Below are 19,138 nucleotides of genomic sequence, written 5' to 3'. Positions count from 1 at the left end.
CTCTCTGAAAGTAACTTAGATAGGATCTTTATCTTCCAGGAGGAATTATAAGATTTGCTCTGTAGGAGTCTGTGTGCACTATTGCAGTTTGTCATTTCTGGAGGTTCTGGGTTATTCTATGAGTATTTTATGTCCTCTGACTGAGGAGGGAGTCCTGGTGTTTGGGGGCAGACTTTGGGAGGCTGGGTTGCCTGTGGCTGTTGGCAGATCTGCTAAAAGGACTTAGCTAGATTTTGTATCAGTCTTGGCACACTTATGTGCCAGTGCCAAACTAAGACTCAAGTTTGGTACTGCCTCCCGTCCTCCAGCTCTTAACACCTTTGTGTTACAAAGCCCAGGCAGTTACTCTGTGCACACAGGGCTTCTTCCTGCTGCTAGCATCTCTCCTCACACATGCTCTGCTTGCTCTGTTGTGTGGGTTTGACCCATTGAGATCTGAGCTCCGTGATCCTGATGAGACCCAGCTGTAATGAGAACCTGGCGAATACCTGCTGCTCCTGGGGTTATTGGGTGCACTCTTCTGGAACAGTTAAGAGAAGGAAGCGTGACTGTGGGAGATGAGGTGAGGGAGACAGGGATGCAGACTGAGGCTGGTGTTACAAGACAAGGCTCTGCTTACCCAGATGTCCTCGGTGGCCCCAGCTGGCCATGGTGTGTGTGTGTGTGTGTGTGTGTGTGTGTGTGTGTGTTTAGCACCTTTCTTGCATGAGTTAGGCTTGCTTTCTTTTTGATTTTGTCCTCTGCCCTCAGCCCATCCTCTCACATTCAGCATCTCACTTGGCTCCTGGGGCTCTGTGTCTCTTTAGCACCTTCAGTTAGCTCTGACTCCTGTTATGCAGAGAGAGTTTCTTCTCTCCCTCCTCTACCAGGCCTTGTGTAAGCCTCTCTAATAGTGAGGAGGACATGGCTTCAGGGAGCCTTGTCTTAGAGTCTGACTCCTGATGGGTCAGAGATCCTTAACTTCGTGTTCCCATCCTCAGCACTGAGCATCTTTGCCACATGATGTGGGACCTTGGAGAGGATTTGCTAGAATGGGCATTTATATATGAAAAGAGTTTAGGAAGTTGTGTATGTATTATCCTGATGTTTGCTTTAGGACTAGATATAAGTAAATGTCTTAGGCCAGGAGTGTTGATACTTTTTGACCGTTGAGCTAGAAGACTCTCAGGAGTAGATCAATGTGGGTAATTTCATTTTTCCTTGGGAAAATTGAGGCCCAGAGTTCAGTCATTGCCACAGAGCATGCATGAGGAGAGATGCTAGTAGCAGGAAGAAGCCCTGTGTACACAGGGTGACTGTGTTGGGGCTTTGTAATGCAAAGGTGATAAATAGTGGGCCTGAGCTGGCTGTCCATCTTGTGCCAAAAAGATGCCAAGATCGTCTAAGGCTTAGCTTAGGCCAGGCATGGTTCTGAAAGCACTGTGTGACTTTGTTCCCCTAATCTTGCTAACTGCCTGATAAGGTTAAGGTTCCTCTTGACTTCATTTTGCAGTGGAACAGAAGCACATGAAGTTAAACTAAACTGAGGTTACATAATTGGCAAGTGGAGGAGCTGGGATTTGAATCCAGGTAGTCTGTTCCAGAGTCTAGAGCTCCTCCCATCCTACTTATTTTAAAACTATCTTATAAAATTACATTTATTATTTATTTGTGTGTATGTGTCAGGGGACAATTTCTAATCAGTTTTCTCCTTTTACTTGTGGTCCTTAGGATCGAACTCAGGTCATTAGGCTTGGCAGCAAGCACCTTTACCAACTGAGCCATTACTATGGCCTTAAAAACGTTTATACATTTTTACTATTGTTGTGTTTATGTGGTGTGTGTGTGTATGTGTATCTGTGGTCGAGTGTGCCTATACTGCATATGTAGAGTTGGAGGACAGCTTTTGGAGTCAGTTCTCTTTGTACTTTTCTGAGCATTCCAGGGATGGAATTTAGGTTGCCAGGCATGCACAAGAAGTGCCTTTACCAACCGGGCGTGGTGGCGCATGCCTTTAATCCCAGCACTTGGGAGGCAGAGGCAGGCAGATTTCTGAGTTTGAGGCCAGCCTGGTCTATAAAGTGAGTTCCAGGACAGCCAGGACTACTGAGAAACCCTGTCTCGAAAAACAACAACAACAAAAAAACAAAACAAAACAAAAAAACCAACAACAACAAAAAAAAAGAAGTGCCTTTACCCACTGAGCTATCTTACTGGCCCCACTTTTAAAAGTTTTGGGGCCTAGAGAGATGGCTCAGCATTTATAAGCACTTGCTGCTCTTCCAGAGGGCCTGGATTCAATTCCTAACATCCACATGGCAGTTCACCTGTGTAACTTCAGTTCTAGGGGACCCATTGCTCTCTTCTGACCTTAGTAGGCACCAGGAACTCTGGTGCACAGACATATATGGAGGCAAAATACTCATATGGGTACAATAATGTTTAAAGTTCATTTCTATTAGTACTACCATATAAAATAGTAAAAATTGTTAAGTGTTTGGCTTACCAATTATCACAAAGTTGAGGATGTGTATTTTTGAGTATTCCAGCAGGCCTTGTGTGGGGCTCTGATGTCATGCCTGGCATGAACTATACCTTCCCTTCAGCAACTTGGAACAGGTTGCTTTCTTTACATTTAAGTGTCTACAGTGTACTTAGCATACTTGTGACTAGGTTGTATGGCCCTCACATGTACAGCATATGGTGAGAGCTCAGAGTGGTCTCTTCTGTTAGGAGTTAAGCACGCCTTACTCCCAGTGCCCTGGAAGTAGAGGCAAGCAGATCTCGGAGTTTGAGGCCAGCTTTGTCAATTAGTGAGCTCCAGGCCAGCCAGAGCTACTTACTGAGTGAAAGAGACTCTTTCTCTCAAACAAAGAATTAAAGAGTTTTAATTACTGTTGCCTTTGTGAAGTGGGCTGCATAGCTTCCTAATCCATCACAACTTCACAGGTGTCTGTTTAGTCATTAAATGTGGCTAGGGAAGGAACACTCCATATATTCTCTCCTTAACCTTAAGGGTCTCATGTTGGTCTTTTAATTATAGCACCTATGGCCAGTGTAAGTTAGTGTCTTTCTTTAGGGCTTTGAGGGAGCCTTGGGGATTCTCAACAGTTTGAAGTCTGCAATGCTGAAATATACGGATGAAATGGTTCACCCAGAACTTCAGGTACGTTGCCACTCACCCTCCAGAGGAATATATATGTTTAGGAAATGGTTTTAGGACTGTTTTTGCCTGAAAAATAACCTATGTAAAAAGAAAAAGACTTTTATAATCGACTTCCATTCTGCACAGTGGCAGTACAAAGAGTGACCAGGGGGCTGCCTCCCACTCGAGTCAGATCCAGGTTAGCCCAGCATGGCTGCTTTCTTAGCCCCACCCGGTTCTTAGTCTGGAGCTGAGATTGCTGGCACTTGGCTGAGTAGATGAGTGTGAAGGTAAAAGGGTGTAACGCTCAAGCCCTCGAGACCTAGGACTATCCTGGTCCCTCTGACCTTCCTACTTAAAGAGACTTAAAGAGGACTTCAGAGAGACTCTCCCCCTGGTTAGTTCCTGTGGTGCTCTCTGCAGTGCAGGAGAATTCACACAAGTGAAATGTCTCTGTGGGACTCTGGTGTTAGACCTCATTCCTCGCCAGTCCTGAGCTAAAGTTTGTCCTGAACACCCTGTGTTCGGGGCTGAGATGCAGCCTGGTGGAACCACCACTTCTGCGAAGAAGCAGAAGGCCTCGTTAGAACCCTCACTGTTAACCACGGGGTACCCCAAGAGGCTTTCTCTAGACTGTTGCGGGCATTAGATACAGAAGACTTGTGGGGCCTGTTCAGCTCAGAGCACCCTGGTGTGTATTAACTGGTAGCTATGCAGGTAGAGCTGTTACAGGTGATCCTGCTTTCCTGGTACTGACCCTGCTGTATGTGCCCTCAGGCATGGCTGAGGAGAAACAAGCTTTGAATGTTCTGCCCTTAGAATAGGGACCTGGAAATCAGGTAGAACTGGACTGAAGGAAGACAATGCAGCTAAGGTGAGTGTACTGTCCTGCCCTTTGATGGTCAGAGAGAACAGCAGTATTCCTTTGGTGGCGGTGCCAGGAACCCCCTTTCCCCAGGAACATCCAGAGAGGGGCTGCTTGGGCCCATAGCTTTTGGGGTGGGGGCAGCCCCCAGGATTGGTGCTAGGGGCAGTTTGTTCTTTTACAGCCAACAGGGAGGGGATTTCCCTTCCTAAGGACAAAACTAACCATTTGGTTTTTGTTTCAGAATTGATGTGTGTGTGTGTGTGTGTGTGGTGTGTGAAGATTCTGGCTATGTCCCAATTCCTGGATTTTGGGGAGGAGAAAATCAAGTGGTTGTGACTGGATCAGACTGTCTCACATTGCCCTGTTCACATCACTAGTAGAAACTGGTTCTCTTTTCTTTGTTATGTGTCTTCCACAAAAAACTGCTCTATGGGGTGAATTTAGACTATTCCAGAACCTCAGACAGTTTCCTCTTTGCTTCCTGCAGAACATATGAAACTCACATGGTCTTGCTATGTGTTAAAAACAGCCTTCCTCATATGCCTGCTTCATATCTTGTGTGTTCGACTCTGGTCTGGAAAGTGGTGACTGATCACCATGTACCCTGCATTTTGTCCCTCCCCTGGCAGTGTGCTCCTTCCTCCCCAAATGGACTCAGTTAGAGCCTTGGTCTGCTCAGGTTAGAGTGCCTGCTGTAGGCACATTGTGTTGCTCTGATGTAGATGCCAAAAAATGACTATCATTGTGGATAGTGGTTCCCATCATTGGTCTACATGTAACCTGTTGTACTGAGTGGACTGCCCGGTTGCAGTGTCTGGTATGTGCACGTGTTACCAGGACTCAGTGGGATTTTCCTACTTGTATTGCTTCTGTTAGGGCTGCCTTGTTCTTAGAATATAATCCAGATTTCAGTTATGCTCATGGGAACAGTCTGGGAAACCTGCCCACTTGAGGACTTGGCTGGTAGCAATTAATTCAGCACATACTTTTAAAAATCCTTAATCTATGGTAGATGCTGAAGTCCAGAAATGAGTAGAACTGTTCTTGCCTGAAGTTTAGGTTCTAGTGGCAAGAAACCGAACTGTTGTAAAATCTCATCATTTTCGGTGGGGTGTGGCAGAAGAGCATAGAAAGAGCTTTATAGCTTCCTGCAGGAGCCAGAGATGGAGCACTGTGCAGAGGAGGAAGGAGGTGGCTAGTTGGAGCTTTCCATGCCATAGATTGCTAGAACCCAAAGCCCCTGATGACCTTGCTGGGCCGGAGCTCCTTGCTTCCTACAGTGGCCCCAGGTGGGCTGCGTGTTGAAAGGTGATGGGAGGGCCTTTGTATCTGCTTAGTGTGGGGAATTAGGGCTCAGTCTGTGCTTAGAAAGCATGTGACTTGGAGGCAGGCCACCTCCTTTAGGCCAACTTCCAAAGATCACCCTACAGCCTTGTCTCGGAAGCATGCACTTTATGCAACCTCTCCTTACTGGGGCACTGGCAGAAGGCAGGAGGCCTGGAGCGTGGCCTCTGGTTTTATGGCATTGGTAGAACCAGGTGGAAGGGCTCAAGGACCAGATGCCCTTGGCCCTTTGTAGAAGTTGGTTCTAGAGTATAGTTTTAGTTAGGATTAATATTGCTGCACAAAACACCATGACCAAAAAACAAGTTGGGGAGGAAAGGGTTTAATTGGCTTACACTTCCTTATTGTTCTTCATCATCAAAGAAAGTCAGGACAGGAACTCAAACAAGGCAGGAACCTGGAAGCAGGAGCTGATGCAGGGGTTTTGTTTCTGTCCTGCTCCCCTTGGCTTGCTCAGTCTGTTTTCTTTTAGAACCCAGGACCACCAGCTCTGGGATTGAACCACCCACAATGGGCTGGGCTCTCCCTTGTCAATCACTAATTAAGAAAATGCCCCACAGTTGGATCCTATGGAGGCATTTTTCTCAATTAAGGGTCCCTCCGTTCAGATATCTCTAGTTTGTCAAGTTGACATAAGAGTAGCCAGCACAGATATGCTGCAAGCTGGCCGGAGCACTCTTTCCCTTTTAGGTTTATTTCCTCAAAGACAGACACTCTATTCCTGAGACTTAATGAGTCACCAGAGGCCTCAGAGTTCATCTGGCTTTTCCCTGAAAGAGGCCCCAGAGACAGGGTACAGCATGGCTCTGGGCTCACAGCCCTGCTCTCTTTCCCACTTCTTGGTTAGGTTTGAAAGAAGGTCCTTGAAATCAATTCTGTGAATGAGGCGCCGTTGTCTGAGTAAGATGGTTTCTCACCCTCACAGACGGCAGGCATTAGCTAGGTGCCTTGTTATTTGTCCAGGCAGTGACTGCTGTGCACTCTGAGAGCAGAATCTCTTGATGACACTTGAACTGCATGTCTGCAGACTCTCCCAGATGCAGCTAGAAAACAAGGAAAAGTGGCTGTGGAGCACCTGTGAGGTCTGGTGTCTAGCTTCACCACACCTCCTTGTGTCTTTTGTCTTCAGACCAGCCTGTAGTATAGTATTATTAATATTCACTGCTGGGGAGGCAGGAAGTTGAAGCTCAGAAAGGTTAAGCACCTCTTGGTAAGTGGCAGAGCCAGAATTTCAGCTGGGCCTGTAAAGATTTCCTCTTCCGCCTGAGGCCTTGTGCCAGTTTCATCTGCTGGAGTCCGATGGTGTTTTGATATAAAGTAACCTTTGCCTTTGTCAAAGATTAGCTCTTAACTATGTGATAAAATGTTTCTTCTTTTATTTTTGCTTTAATTAAAAAAGACTGCAACTTCCAATTTGTGTGTATTTGAATCTACTTGTTTCTTTTTGCGATTGTTTCTTAGCTTAACAATTGGTTAAGTTTTCCCACAGCAGGGAACACAGATAGTGTGTGGTGTCCTTGAGAGACACAGGGCTGTTGGACTCCTGGCGGACATCAGGGTGAGCCATGCAAATTAAAATATGCTAACACCTTCTGAGGGATGCTCAACTCCCTGAGAATACATTGAGTTTTTGTCTGTAGGTTTAAAAACTTTTTCAGCCCTTACATAATTTTGTTTCTGTAACAAACTAAATTTGCCTGTGTTTTTCTTGCATTGTGGTACACTGTGGTTCTAACTTGTAAGAAAAATAGGTTATTATTCAGAACACCTCTGGAGTTAAATGAACTTTACTCGCAGGATCATAGTTTTCTGTGGCTCTGGCTATTTCTGAATTCTGCCTTTCCATTCACTCCCTCCGGTTTCCATTTTTGCTCTTTGCTGCACTGTCTGCCTGACTCCTTCAGTTTCTGGGAAGAGGAGATTACTTCCTTCCCTTCCCCCCTTTCTGCTTTTAATCAGTTTGCTTGTGCTGCACTTAAGAGATTGGCTTCCTGAGGGCTGCAGGAGGTTTCTTGTAGACGCTAGGATGACATCTTAGCAAGTGAACTTCCATGTCTGCTGTGCCTTGGAGTCTTGAGCAACTTCTTGTTTGATGAGAGCAGTTGCTCCTCCAGGGCCGGGTGCCCATTCATTGCTTTCCTTGCTACTTAGTTCATTTCCCCAAGGCTGTCTGGAGTGGAGCTGGGGTTACAGTCTGGAAGTGGCTGGAGTCTGGAGTTCTGGTCCTCAGATTCTACTCTGTGGTCAGGTTAGGGTGTACTATCCGATCTCTAGTTTTGACATTTTAAAAGGTGAGGGTGACAGTGTGCTAAGGGCCATGTTCTTCAGACTGGAATTTTCTCCTGACTTGTGCCTGCCTCTTTGACCTTTGAGGTGTGTGTGTGGCCAGTGCTTTAGATTCTTCTCTCAAGCCCTGGCTTTTGCTTTTCTATTATTAACATATCTTCTCTGAACTAACCTCCTGTCCTGGATTTAAGGAACCTGTTCTAAGCCATTTAAAAGTAGGTATGGCCTTTCCTCTGACCCCAAATCCTCCCTCTCTAGCTAAGTCTGATCTTGGACTATTCTGAGTGCTTGGCTTCTGTTGTGAAGGAAAAGCATTAGTCTTGGACTTGAGTGAGCCTGGTAGCGCTGTGAAAAGGTGTGGCCAGTTGGGGTATGCTTGGGCAGTCTTACTGTAGATGGCATGTTTGTAAGTGAATAATTCACTTTTGCTGTTACTTGTAAGAATGAAAAGCTTATTTCAGCTCATTGTTTCAGAGAGTTCTTCAGTCCATGGTATTTTGGCTTTGTTCCTTTGACCCAGGGAAATACAGAATGTCATGATAGGAGCAGGTGACAGAAGAATCCTGATTGGCTCATGGTACCCAGGAAACAAGAGAATCTAACTTCATCCATCCTCCTAAAGGCTCTGCCTCTAGTTGCATGGCAGCCTTGGGACCAAGCCTCCAACATGTGGGCACGTAAGGTCCAGAATGTAGCCTATTTCCACAAGAAAATATCTTTCCCACCTGGCACAAATGTTTTACCTTTTACCTCCATTGCTGGCTTGGATGCCAGAGATGTGACTGGGGTGGGAGCTGATGATGAAGCTGATAGTTTTCTCTAGATGATCTCTGTGTGGGTTATTGTCCTGCTACTTCATGTCATGAGAATGTTCAAGCGTTTGCTCTGGGCCTCAGTTAGAGCTTGAGTGCAGAGGACATCTTTTATTTATTTATTAAAATTCTTTTTGACATGGGGCATCACACAGGCTGGTTTCAAATTTACAGCTTCTTGCCTCAGTCTCCCAGTGCTGGTTTTCCGAGGGTGTGCCACTACGCCCAACTTGTAGGACTATTTCAAAGGTACCTTTTAAGTGGGACCATCCAGCCTTTGGAGTTCTGTGTTCAAAGATGCCCAAGGGATGGCAATTTTGGATTTATATACACATTTTTAATTCCCATGTCTGTATTTCTCTAGTTTCTTCTGGGACCAAGATGACTGATGGAAACCTTTCCACCTCTATGAATGGTGTAGCATTGATGGGCATCCTAGATGGTCGGCAAGGAGACTCCCTTCAGGACCTACAACACCTTAGTATCAAGGCGGCACCCAGATCCCTTTCAGTGCCTGACTACGGACCTTCACTAAAACTTGGTGCTTTGGAAGATCGACACAGCCTTCAATCAGTGGACTCGGGCATTCCTACTCTGGAGATTGGCAACCCAGAGCCTGTTCCCTGCAGTGTGGTCCATGTGAAGAGAAAGCAGTCTGAGTCAGAGATCGTCCCAGAGCGGGCCTTCCAGAGTGCATGCCCCCTGCCATCCTGCACACCCTCAGCTCCCACCTGCAGCGAGCCGGAGCAGGTTGTGCGGAAGTCTTCCACGTTTCCTAGGACAGGCTATGACTCTGTGAAACTCTACAGCCCCACCTCCAAAGCCTTGAGCCGAAGTGACAATGTCTCTGTCTGCAGTGTGTCTAGTCTTGGCACAGAGCTGTCAACTACGTTGTCGGTCAGCAATGAGGACATCTTGGACCTCATGGTCACGAGCAATTCCAGCGCCATTGTGACCCTGGAGAATGATGATGACCCACAGTTTACTGATGTCACCCTGAGCTCCATCCATGAAACCAGTGACTTACACCAGCAGGATTGTGTTGCTGAGACTGAGGAGGGGAGGAAATTGAAACTATTGCAACCATTCAGTCACTTCTTTACAAGGTAACACCTTTGCTATTTGGAGCAGAGACAGGGCAACAGATGCAGACCTGTTGCCTTGTCCCTCCTTGCTAACTGTCTGTGTCTCCTGTGCATTGTTAATAAGAGCTGCGTCCTACAGACAGCTGTGCCTTTTCCCGGTGCCTTAGTACTGTGGAGTAGTGTGTGGCCAGTTGTGCTCACTCTGCTGTTTGGCTGCTCACTGCCATCTCCCCTTCTGTGTCCTTGGCTCACGGGAATAGTCTTGGTTGCTTTTTGACCTCCTGCCTTTTGAGGGTGGAGTCTCCCACAGGCCCTTAGCTCCCTTACTTTGTCACTCATTCATTAGTTACACTAATTCACTAAGAAACTAAGGGTTTCTTAGGTCAGGCAAAAGGGTGCTGTTAAGATTGGCACCAGCATTAGCAACTCTGTTTCTAACACTGCTGTTAGTGGCAGACACTGGGGCTGGCATCTCCAGATGCTCCAGTCATGCTGCCAGTGTACCTGTCTGGCCCTGCTGGTGAGGGCATGTGCCTTGGCTGCCCTGCAGTCACACATCTTACTGTGTTGATCCTGCCATGTGCATCCTTCCTGTGGTGCCCTGTCACCCAGGTCCCCAACAAACCTGCTAGACTTCCTGTAGTGTGCTATGAGGAGTGCTGCTTCCATTTCTTCCTCTTATTTGTGTTTTTATGCTTTTGTTCAGCAAGAGTCTGTTTAAGGCTCTGTTCTAGGCAGGTCAAATGGGAGTCATAGGGTGATAGACATGATCGTAGGTCGCGGTGGAGGGTGAGTTTACAATCCAGGGTTAGTATACCCCCACCAGTCAGTCACAGAAACTGAGGTCCTCTACAGAAGGGTGGTGGTTTACCGGTTATATATTTAGAGTTGTAACCTGCCCCATATTCGTTCTTTAGAGGCTTCTGGGCTATGAACTTGGCAAGTAGGAACACACAGCACATGTTTCTAGCAAGTCATTGTTGGACTTTGCAGTACTTGGTGTGGCGTGCTGTCTAGAGTTCACCAGAGACATCTGGGTCTGGGGACATGTAGTAACTTAGATTTCCCAGTTGCTTCATCGGGCAAATGTGGAGTATCTCCGGTCAGCCTAAGGCCAGTCCTGAGTGAGATGGTCTTCCCATGGCACACAGTCTTCTGGGGATACCTTTGGTCTTGATGTGCCTGATGGAGGTACCGTGCACCTCCAGTGGATTCCTGGTCACAGAACTTGTTATTCAGTGATTGCTCTGGAGCCCTTGTGTGTCAGAATCCTTCCGAGGCCTCCCATGCAGGAGTGCTTGGGGTCTCATCTGTGTAGCTGGCTGGATCCAGTTACTTGGATAAGTGTTTGCAAGTTTTCCATGTTGATGAATACCAGAGTGCCTTATGTGTGAGTCCTCATCTCAATCTCAGAGGGGAAGTGCTCGCCTAGGAGACAGGTTTTCATAGTCACCTAGGAGACAGGGGTTCTTAGCAAACCTGGAAACCCTTTTTGAAATAGAGGTGCCTGGGAAGTCGCACAGTGGGAGCAGCTTGGGTTCGGAGGTCAGTTACATCCTAGCTATGAGACCGTGAGCACCACTCACCTTCACTGAGGTCTCTGAATCCCTCACAGAGCACTGAGGAGGGCCATGGGTGCCTGATGTGTCTTTGGCTTTGCTTCACTCATCTCTTGTCCCCTTTGTCATGGGGCTTGCTGCCTCCGCTTATTTTCCCCAGAATTGGAGCGAAGAGTTCCTGTTGTGGCTGTGGAGTTAGGTGGGTTAATACGTTTAAGGCTTAGTACAGATGGACAAACTGACACGTGGACGATGTCTTCATTAGGGTCACTATTACTGTTAAAAGCCCATGACCAAAGCAGCTTGGGGAGGAGAGGGTTTGTTTGGCTTATACTTCCACGGCACTGTTCATCACTGAAGGAAGACAGGACAGGAACTCACACAGGGCAGGAACCTGGAGGCAGGAGCTGATGCAGAGGCTATGCAGGGATGCTGCTTATGGCGGCTTGCTCAGCCTGCTTTCTTTCTCAGAACCACCAGCCCAGGGATAGCACCCACCACAATGGGCTGGGTCCTCCCCGCATCAATTACTAATTAAGAATTAATCAATTACAGCTGGGTATTATGGAGGCTTTTTTTTTTTTTTTTTTTTTTTTTTTTGGATTGAGGTTCCTTCCTCTCAGGTGACTTTAGCAAGTTGACATAAAATCAGCACAGATGACTTTACATATCAGCAGCTTGGGTGATCATGGCCATTCCCTGATCTGTTGCTACCTTTGTCTTATGGGGAAATGGGTAGAGTTGTCTGTTGAAGCCTCTTCCCCTTTAGAGAAAATACTTTGCATTTTGCAGTTTCTAGACCCTCCTATTTCTTGTTTCCTGCTTCTTTATCCTTGTTTGGCAGCTCTGACACTGTGACAAGGAGCCACACTGAAGCGCTGAAGCAGGGGGATATAAAACTCAGTGAGTGAGCGTGCTGCAGCAGCATACTGAGTCTAGCGTTGCCCCATGGAAGCTGGAGGTGTAGCTGCTGTTGGTTTGCCTTTCTTGTTGTAACATACACCTGTGCATCAGATTGCCCTGAGCTCTGGACTGCTTCCTGCTCTCCTAGACATGGTGGATCTTCTGGGAGGGTGGGCACCACAGTTGGGAACACTGGATCAGGGCTCAGGTGAGCTAGGTTTATTGTCTGCTCTCTTAATAACTGTGTGACCTTGTATAGCTTTAGTGGGGAAAAATGGCTCAAGTAAGATCAAATAGCTAGGGCACCTGGCTTCCTGAGATCACTTACATCTGGCTTTCTCTGGTTTGAACAGAACATATTTTGTTTCTTAATGCTCTTGTAAGCGTTTGACCCTGTATTGTACATTTCTTCAGTTGAACCCACTGCCCAGTAACTTAGAACAGAATTTCTGCACCACACACTGTTAATGTTTGAGATGTGTACTCCTGTGGGCAGCTGCTCAGTGTATTGCAACATTCCTGACCTCTGCCCACTAGATACTGGCCCCATTCCGCAATGGAGGAGACCAGAGTGTCTCTAGACTTTGCCACATGTTCTGGGATGGAGATGGATGAAGTCTTTCAGATGCACTAGGTTAACTGGTGACAACTTTGATGCTGAATAGCTTTCTCCAAGATTACTTATAGTGTAATTTGAGCAGAATCCTCATCGGACATGGAAGAGCGCTGTGTTAGGGGATCCTCTGAGTCCGGTGTGATAGAACTCAGAGGTGGCATGCTTGTGGTGTGGCTGTTTTCCTTGGGCTATGGGGTTGGTTTCCATGAAGTCAAAGGTTTAATCTGCTAATCCACATGGGTATAGGAAGTAATAATTAGCTTTTCCTGCTAATTATTATGGGGGTAGACACAGCCTTTGGGGATGCGCTTGCCTGTGCTTAAAGGTCTAGAGCAATAGATTTTTCTAGTCTGCTTCTTGACCTGGCAGAGAGCCCTCTGGGGGCACAGTCTGTGTCTGGCTAGCTCTGTTTTTACTTGTAATTCAAAGATAAAGTGCAAGGATCGTGGTTTGAGAATGGGGCTGGGGCCTCACTAGCTCTGTCATTTTGTGCTGTGTGACCCTGAGAAAGTCATTTAACCTCTGCAGCCTCTAGTGTGTCCTTGGGTGACCTGGGACTAATTGCTCCTCTAGTAAAGAGCTAAAATGAGAGGGACAGAGCTATAACTCAGTGTTAGAGCATTTGCCTGGTGTGTGTGCGGTTTCCATCCCTGGCGCTGCAAAACAACTTCAAAAACCACTCAAGCAAAGAGCTAATAATGCCAGTGTTAAGTGAGGAAATAGAAGTTAACTCTCAAGGCAGCGTGAGCTCGATACATATGCTGATTTTGGCTTGCTTTTCTTTCTTTTGTTGAGGTTTCGTATGAGATTTCAGTGTTATTTTTAAAAATTGTCATCTGTGTAAAGATGTTTGCAACCACAGTTTAAAAGTGAATCTTCAGATAGATACTTTGATACGATATGAATGTGTCTAACCACGTTTTCAGTTCCTGTACAGAGCTAGGCTTTTGGGATTTGACCCATTGGCTGGTGATCATAGATAAATAGGAAATTTGTGGACCGGAGGCAGCGTATGAAGAGGAGGTGAATTCATTTCCTAGGATGCGGTGCACTTTTGTGTGCCTGGCGCTGTTCTTTGTTTTGCGTGGCTGCCTTTTTCAGGCTGCACAGTAATAGGAGTAGCGTAAGGTCGGACTCAGGGCTGCCTGTTGATCTGTTGGGCTGCTTTCCTGGACTTTATTAGCTGCAGAGCAGAAGCCTGTTCCTAGTCTCTTGCTGCTAGAGTTTTGGACATGACTTAGGACCATGCAGTTCTCCCACTGTGGGAGGTTTGAGGCAGAAATGAGGTGCAAGCTGTTTTCCTTCTCTTTGCTGCTCTCTGGTACCTACTGATGTTAGAGAGGTGGGAGGCTTTCCTGTAGAGTTGACAGTGTCTGGTTGCCGCTTCCTGGATGCTGAGAGCAGTTGCTGTGCAGGAGAGCCCTGTGCTCCCTCCCAAAGGCGGTGATTTTGATTGCCTGCTGGGTTCTTGAGTTCAGCAAGTCCAGTAACAGCTTCCGTTTGCACCTCAGTTATATCAGTTTTATGTTGCTCAGGGACCTGTTCCTAGGGTCAGGGGATCATTCAGAACCAACTTCTTCCTATGATCTTGAAATAATCTTATTCCTTGTGTTAAATCCATTTCTGCTTTAAATACCTAGAATTTTTTTTTTGGATTTTGCATTGGAAACTTACTGATTTAAGAACATGCTGGTAATTCTGCTTCTCTGTGTAGAAACCATGTCAGAGGTTGATTAACTTGCCACGGGGTTCACAGATGGCGCAGGGCTTGGCACTCTGACCTTTAGGTTTATGAGAAGAACAAGTTCACATCAAGTGTTGTTGGATGAATGAGAGGAGGTATACCTAGGTGTGGAATAGATGTGTGGCCAGAATAGTCATAGTGATTCAGCTTTATGTTGTTTGACTTATTTTCTAATGCTATGACCATTTTAGAATTAGCACTAGAGAAATGAGAGGTAGCATTGGATTTATAATTAGGACTTTCTTATGCACTCTGCTTGCTGTTGTCCTGTGTCCTGAGCTTTCTAGGTGCACCAGATCACGGGCTGTGGAGCTGCTTCTGGTGTGGACACACGCTTGTGCATTGCTGAGAAGCCTGGGAAGGAGGGCTGGCCAGTGATTTCTTAGCTGTGTCATGGTGTGCTGACCTGTGGTCTTGGGCAAGGTAGGCACTCAGGCTCAGTGTTTGTGTGCTTGTCTGTGAAATAAGCTGAGGTGTTCTACTTAGGGGTCTGTGAGAATGAAAAGAGCCATCTCATGTAATCAGCATGTTGAGCTCCGAGAGCCAGGCCGAAGAGAAGGGAGAACATTTCAAGATGGGCAGACTGGTGCACAGGTCACTGGGTTAAATCTTCCTGCTGTGGGATGAGGACAAGGAAAAAGATATAATAACAACATAAGACAAAAGCTAATAGACTGGAATAGGACAAACCAAAAGAAGGAAAAGAGCCTGAGAGCAGGGACACAAAGCAGGAACAGATGCAAAGACCATGTATCATCCAATCAGGAGTCCCACGGGAACCCTAAACTGGGTGCCATCATATATATGCGGAGGACCTGTGGGGTAGAGAGGAAAAATGTATATAAATAAAATAAAAGTAAAAATAAACCTGACATGGAAAAGGAACCTCCAGGGAGGCTGTTGAGTTTGCCGCCTGCTGACATCTACCGCTGGGCATGCAGCCTGCCCTTAAGAGGAGTTTGTTCCCCAGTGAGACTGCCTGGGAGAACTAAATTTTCATTTGCAAGCTGTTGTCAACTGGAGGTAGCTTCTGGGCTAGGGATGGGGGCATGCGTCCATTTCTTTCAGTCCTACAACTCAATCTGCTACAGACCTGTGCAGGCGCTCAGTCTCTGAGTCCATCTGTTCTCCAATCCTGCTCTTTTTTAGAGGGCAGAGCTCATGTTTAAATCCTGAGTGATATTCCCCTGTATGGATTTGACATAGTTTATCTGTTTGCTCATCAAAGGGCATCTTAGTTGCTTCCAAGTTTTGGCATATATAAACAGCTGCTGTTGTAACAATCCGTGTGGGTGTACGGGTTTCAAGTCTTTTGGGTACATCCTAGGGAATGCAGTTGCTCTGCTGTAAGATAAGCCTGTTTGTTCAGTGGTGAAGAAACTGCCTGTTTTCCAAAGTGGCTTCACAGTTTTATATTCCCAGCAGCAATGAATGAGAATTCTTTGGTTCTGTCCCCACATCTCTCTGGTTGTTTTGTTTTGTTTTGTTTTTGGTCAGTAGGAAGCAGGGTTCTCAGCTGAAAATGTTCTGGTGTACGTTATTATAATAAGCTACCATTGCGAGGGTGGTCTGGGCGCACCAGTCCTGGAGGCTGGGAGGGTCAGTAGTGGCGTCAGCAGATGTGGTATCTGTGGACACACCAAGGTTGTGTTGACGGATGGTGTATTACTTACTTTCCTTGGTGCTGTGGCAAAGAGCAACTTAAGGAAGGAAGAAGATAAGCTGTGTGTTCTGCCTCACAGCTTATCCGTATAGTCCATCATGGCAGGGAAGTAATGGTGACAGGCGCATGTGGCAGCTGGTCATATTGCATCTGACGTCAGCAAGCAGAGACAGTAAGCCCGTGGAATAGTGCTACTCATATTCAGAGTGGCTCTTCCATCTTCCATTAAGCTTTTCTGCAAACACCCTTATATATTGGGGATGTATTTCTGTGGTGATCCTAAATTCTATCAGAGAAAGGTGTTGGATCCCTTGGAACTGGAATTACAGGTAGTTGTGAACGGCCCAATGTGGGTTCTGGGAACCAAACTTGGGTCCTCTGGTAGAACAGCAAGCACTCTTGACCACTGAGCCATGTCTCCAACCCCAATAGTATCCTCATGTGCTAAAGGGGCAACTCTTTGGGGCCGCTTATATATGGATATCAGTCTCAGTCATGATGCCTTTTGCCTGCAATTCTTCCTAAAGCTGCCACTCAGTACTGTCAACTTGGGGATTGGATTCCAGCATGGAAATTTGGAGGTGGAGAACACAAGCGTTCAGGCCTTAGCCTCAGGGGTGGAGTATTGTGTTTGAGGAAGAAGGTGGTGCTGAGGTTATCCTGACCGTGGATATTTGGGCAGAGGAGGAAACAATGCTGGGTCCTGCTGAGAGACTGACTGGAAGGCAGCTTGTCTGTGTTCCTGGTAACTTCCTCAGCCCCAGCTTTGTTTCCCCTGAACAGGCACTCGGGTGGGGCAGTGTTGTCATTTTCCTTATTACAATGAAGTAAGTAAGAAGTAGAAGTTGAGGTGTGATCACAGTGGTGAGTTTTGATTTTGTGCTGGGCAAAATAGGCCCCTTGTAGGTGATGGACGCGAAAGGGAGGGAGTCGGAGGGAGCTCATGGCAACTTTGAGGTTGGTTTCCTCTATGAGGTTTTCCTCTATGAACTTGTTCCACTCGACTGGTGAGTTAAGCTGTGCTTGGAGATGCTAGCAGGGAAGGTTGAGAATACACACACACACACACACCCTTAAATGTTGGAGATGAAGAAGGCAGGATGCCATCTCAAGTTCCATGTTCTAAGAGGTGCTACTTGGCCTTGATAAAAGAGTCCCATGGTTTAAGAAGATTCCATTTATGAGTAGTACCTGTCTTTCAGGGGGAGGTTGGCTTGGGCTGGAGGATGGTGCATGAATCCTGTGGAAGGTGAGGACTCTGAATAGCCCCAAATTTAGGCCATGCAGATGCCCCTTTTCAAGGACCCACTAGTGACTGAAGTGTTCAGGAGGTATATGGGCCATGGTTGCTCCGTGCACTCTGCACGGTGTTTGGTGGGCATGACCAAGCACTGTTTCTAGAGAGGTCCAGGTTACTATGGCAAGAGAGGAAGTGAATGCTAAGAGGAAATGCTCCGGAGGAACACGGACCATCATCATGTGGGCACGAGATGCTACTTCCTCTTTTCTCTCCAGGGACCCCACCCTTACTCACAGCTGGTTGTCTACATTTGATGTTCCCTTCACATTCCCTGCTAGGTAAGAGTCTATACAGCGACCCCTCCCTAAGGCAAGCCTGCAGAGAAGAGGACTTACTCAGTGACACAGTTTCTGTACTTCCCTTGAGAGGCCCCATCCCAGAGTCATGTATGTAAATGCTTAGCCCAGACAGCATGTTCTTTCCAGCTTTGGAGGTCATTGTATGCCCCAAGAAGTTTATATCCTCAGTAGACCAGCTCATGGAGGGTGCTGGGGAAGTGCGTGTCATCTCAAACTCCTCTGTGCCAGGGCTTCCGCTGTCCTGGTGGGTTGTGTTTAGTTCCTTGGGTATTCCCTGTGGCCGCACTCAGCAGGTTATCTGTTCTGGTTGGAACCCTTCGCAGACAGCATGGGGCCTACAAGAGGGACTGAAACCTTGGCTGAGTGACTAGGATGGCTGTTCTCCTGAGCTTCTGTGGACTTGCCTGGAGTAAGGGCTGAAGAGACAGTGAAGCCTTCCAGGTGGCTGATGGCAGACTCTTCTTTAGTAGCAGAAGCTGTCTGACCATGCCATCCCTTCTTGTGGAGAAATTGCTTTGTAGACTTGGTTTTCCTGTGTGCTAAGTAGAGATAGCGCAGCTAGTTTCAGAGTCACTCGTCCCTAAGAGCTTTCCTGAATCACATCTCAGCTGATAGCCCCTGTCTTTCTGCAGGTCTGGAGACCCCCTCCTGCAATGGCTTCCTTCTACCTCTTACTGCTGTGCATACTTTAGCAAGAAAGCCTCTGGGATCAGAGGGCTCCCTTTACGGTGTTTTGCAAGTCCTCACCTGTGTGTTGTTGCTATGGCATGGTTGTTGAGCAGTGTCGACTGGCTGGGTCCCGTCTACTAGACTGAGAAACCATTTTTTGTTCATTCTGTGCTTGCGGTAGAGAAGAACTCAGTGTTTGCCAAGCAAAGTCTGGATTCAGACATCATACATTTCCACAGAGAACGTTCACCTGAGGACCCAGCTCTAGAGTGAGCAGAACCTGCTTGACCCCACATAAGATCTCATTTGCCTTGTAGTCTGAGTGCATCTGCAGAGTGGTGATTCACTTGCTGCCGGACTGTAGGTGCAGTGGAGAGAGAAAGCAGGGTGTCAGGGAGGATGGGGATGAGAAAGCTGAAAGACTGTGTTTAGATAGGGTATTGGGGCTTGCTGAGCAGGGGGCATTCTAGTAAAGATTGGAGTTTGGGTAAGGGAGAGTGCTCTCCAAGGATATCACTGTTGGAACAATGTTTCTAAGGCTGGTGGATGGTGCTCGCCTTATTTATTTCATATCTGTCTTGCAGTTGCTCAGGCCCTGCGTCAGAGCCTTACTAAGCAGCTCACCAGCTCCTGATCCGAGGCCCTCATGGCAGTTTGTGCTCACTTTGGCTGTCTGGAGTCTGCTTTGCAGTCTGGCCCTGTGCTGCCCAGTGTGTTAGTCATTAATTAAAGCCAATTAAAATAACCTAAGATGGAAAATTGAGATCCTCAGCCTTACTAGCCGCTTTCAGGCACTCAGTAGCCACGTGGGAGTCAGCCACTACTGTAATGAGTAGCTCAGATGGGTACATTTCCATTGTGGTGGG

At 47.0% G+C, this 19,138-nt stretch overlaps 1 protein-coding gene across 5 annotated transcripts in view; it reads left to right on the top strand.

Moving 5' to 3' along the window:
* The window catches only part of Tbc1d14 (TBC1 domain family member 14), a 101,641-nt gene that overhangs the window by 10,194 nt on the left and 72,309 nt on the right, over positions 1–19,138 (top strand). For 4 of the 5 annotated variants that reach the window (XM_085836641.1, XM_021162241.2, XM_021162242.2 and 1 more), the window contains one exon: positions 8,799–9,540. In XM_085836641.1, the coding sequence (XP_085692767.1) occupies positions 8,799–9,540 (742 nt within the window). Of the gene's footprint in view, positions 1–3,058; positions 3,146–8,798; positions 9,541–19,138 lie in introns of all 5 variants that reach the window. The other variant, XM_085836642.1, reaches the window with a different exon arrangement.

The sequence above is a fragment of the Mus caroli genome, unplaced genomic scaffold (assembly GCF_978045245.1).
Source record: "Mus caroli unplaced genomic scaffold, Mus_caroli_1 scaffold_4, whole genome shotgun sequence".
Classification (NCBI taxonomy): domain Eukaryota; kingdom Metazoa; phylum Chordata; class Mammalia; order Rodentia; family Muridae; genus Mus; species Mus caroli.
This window is presented reverse-complemented; position numbering and strand designations above follow the sequence as displayed.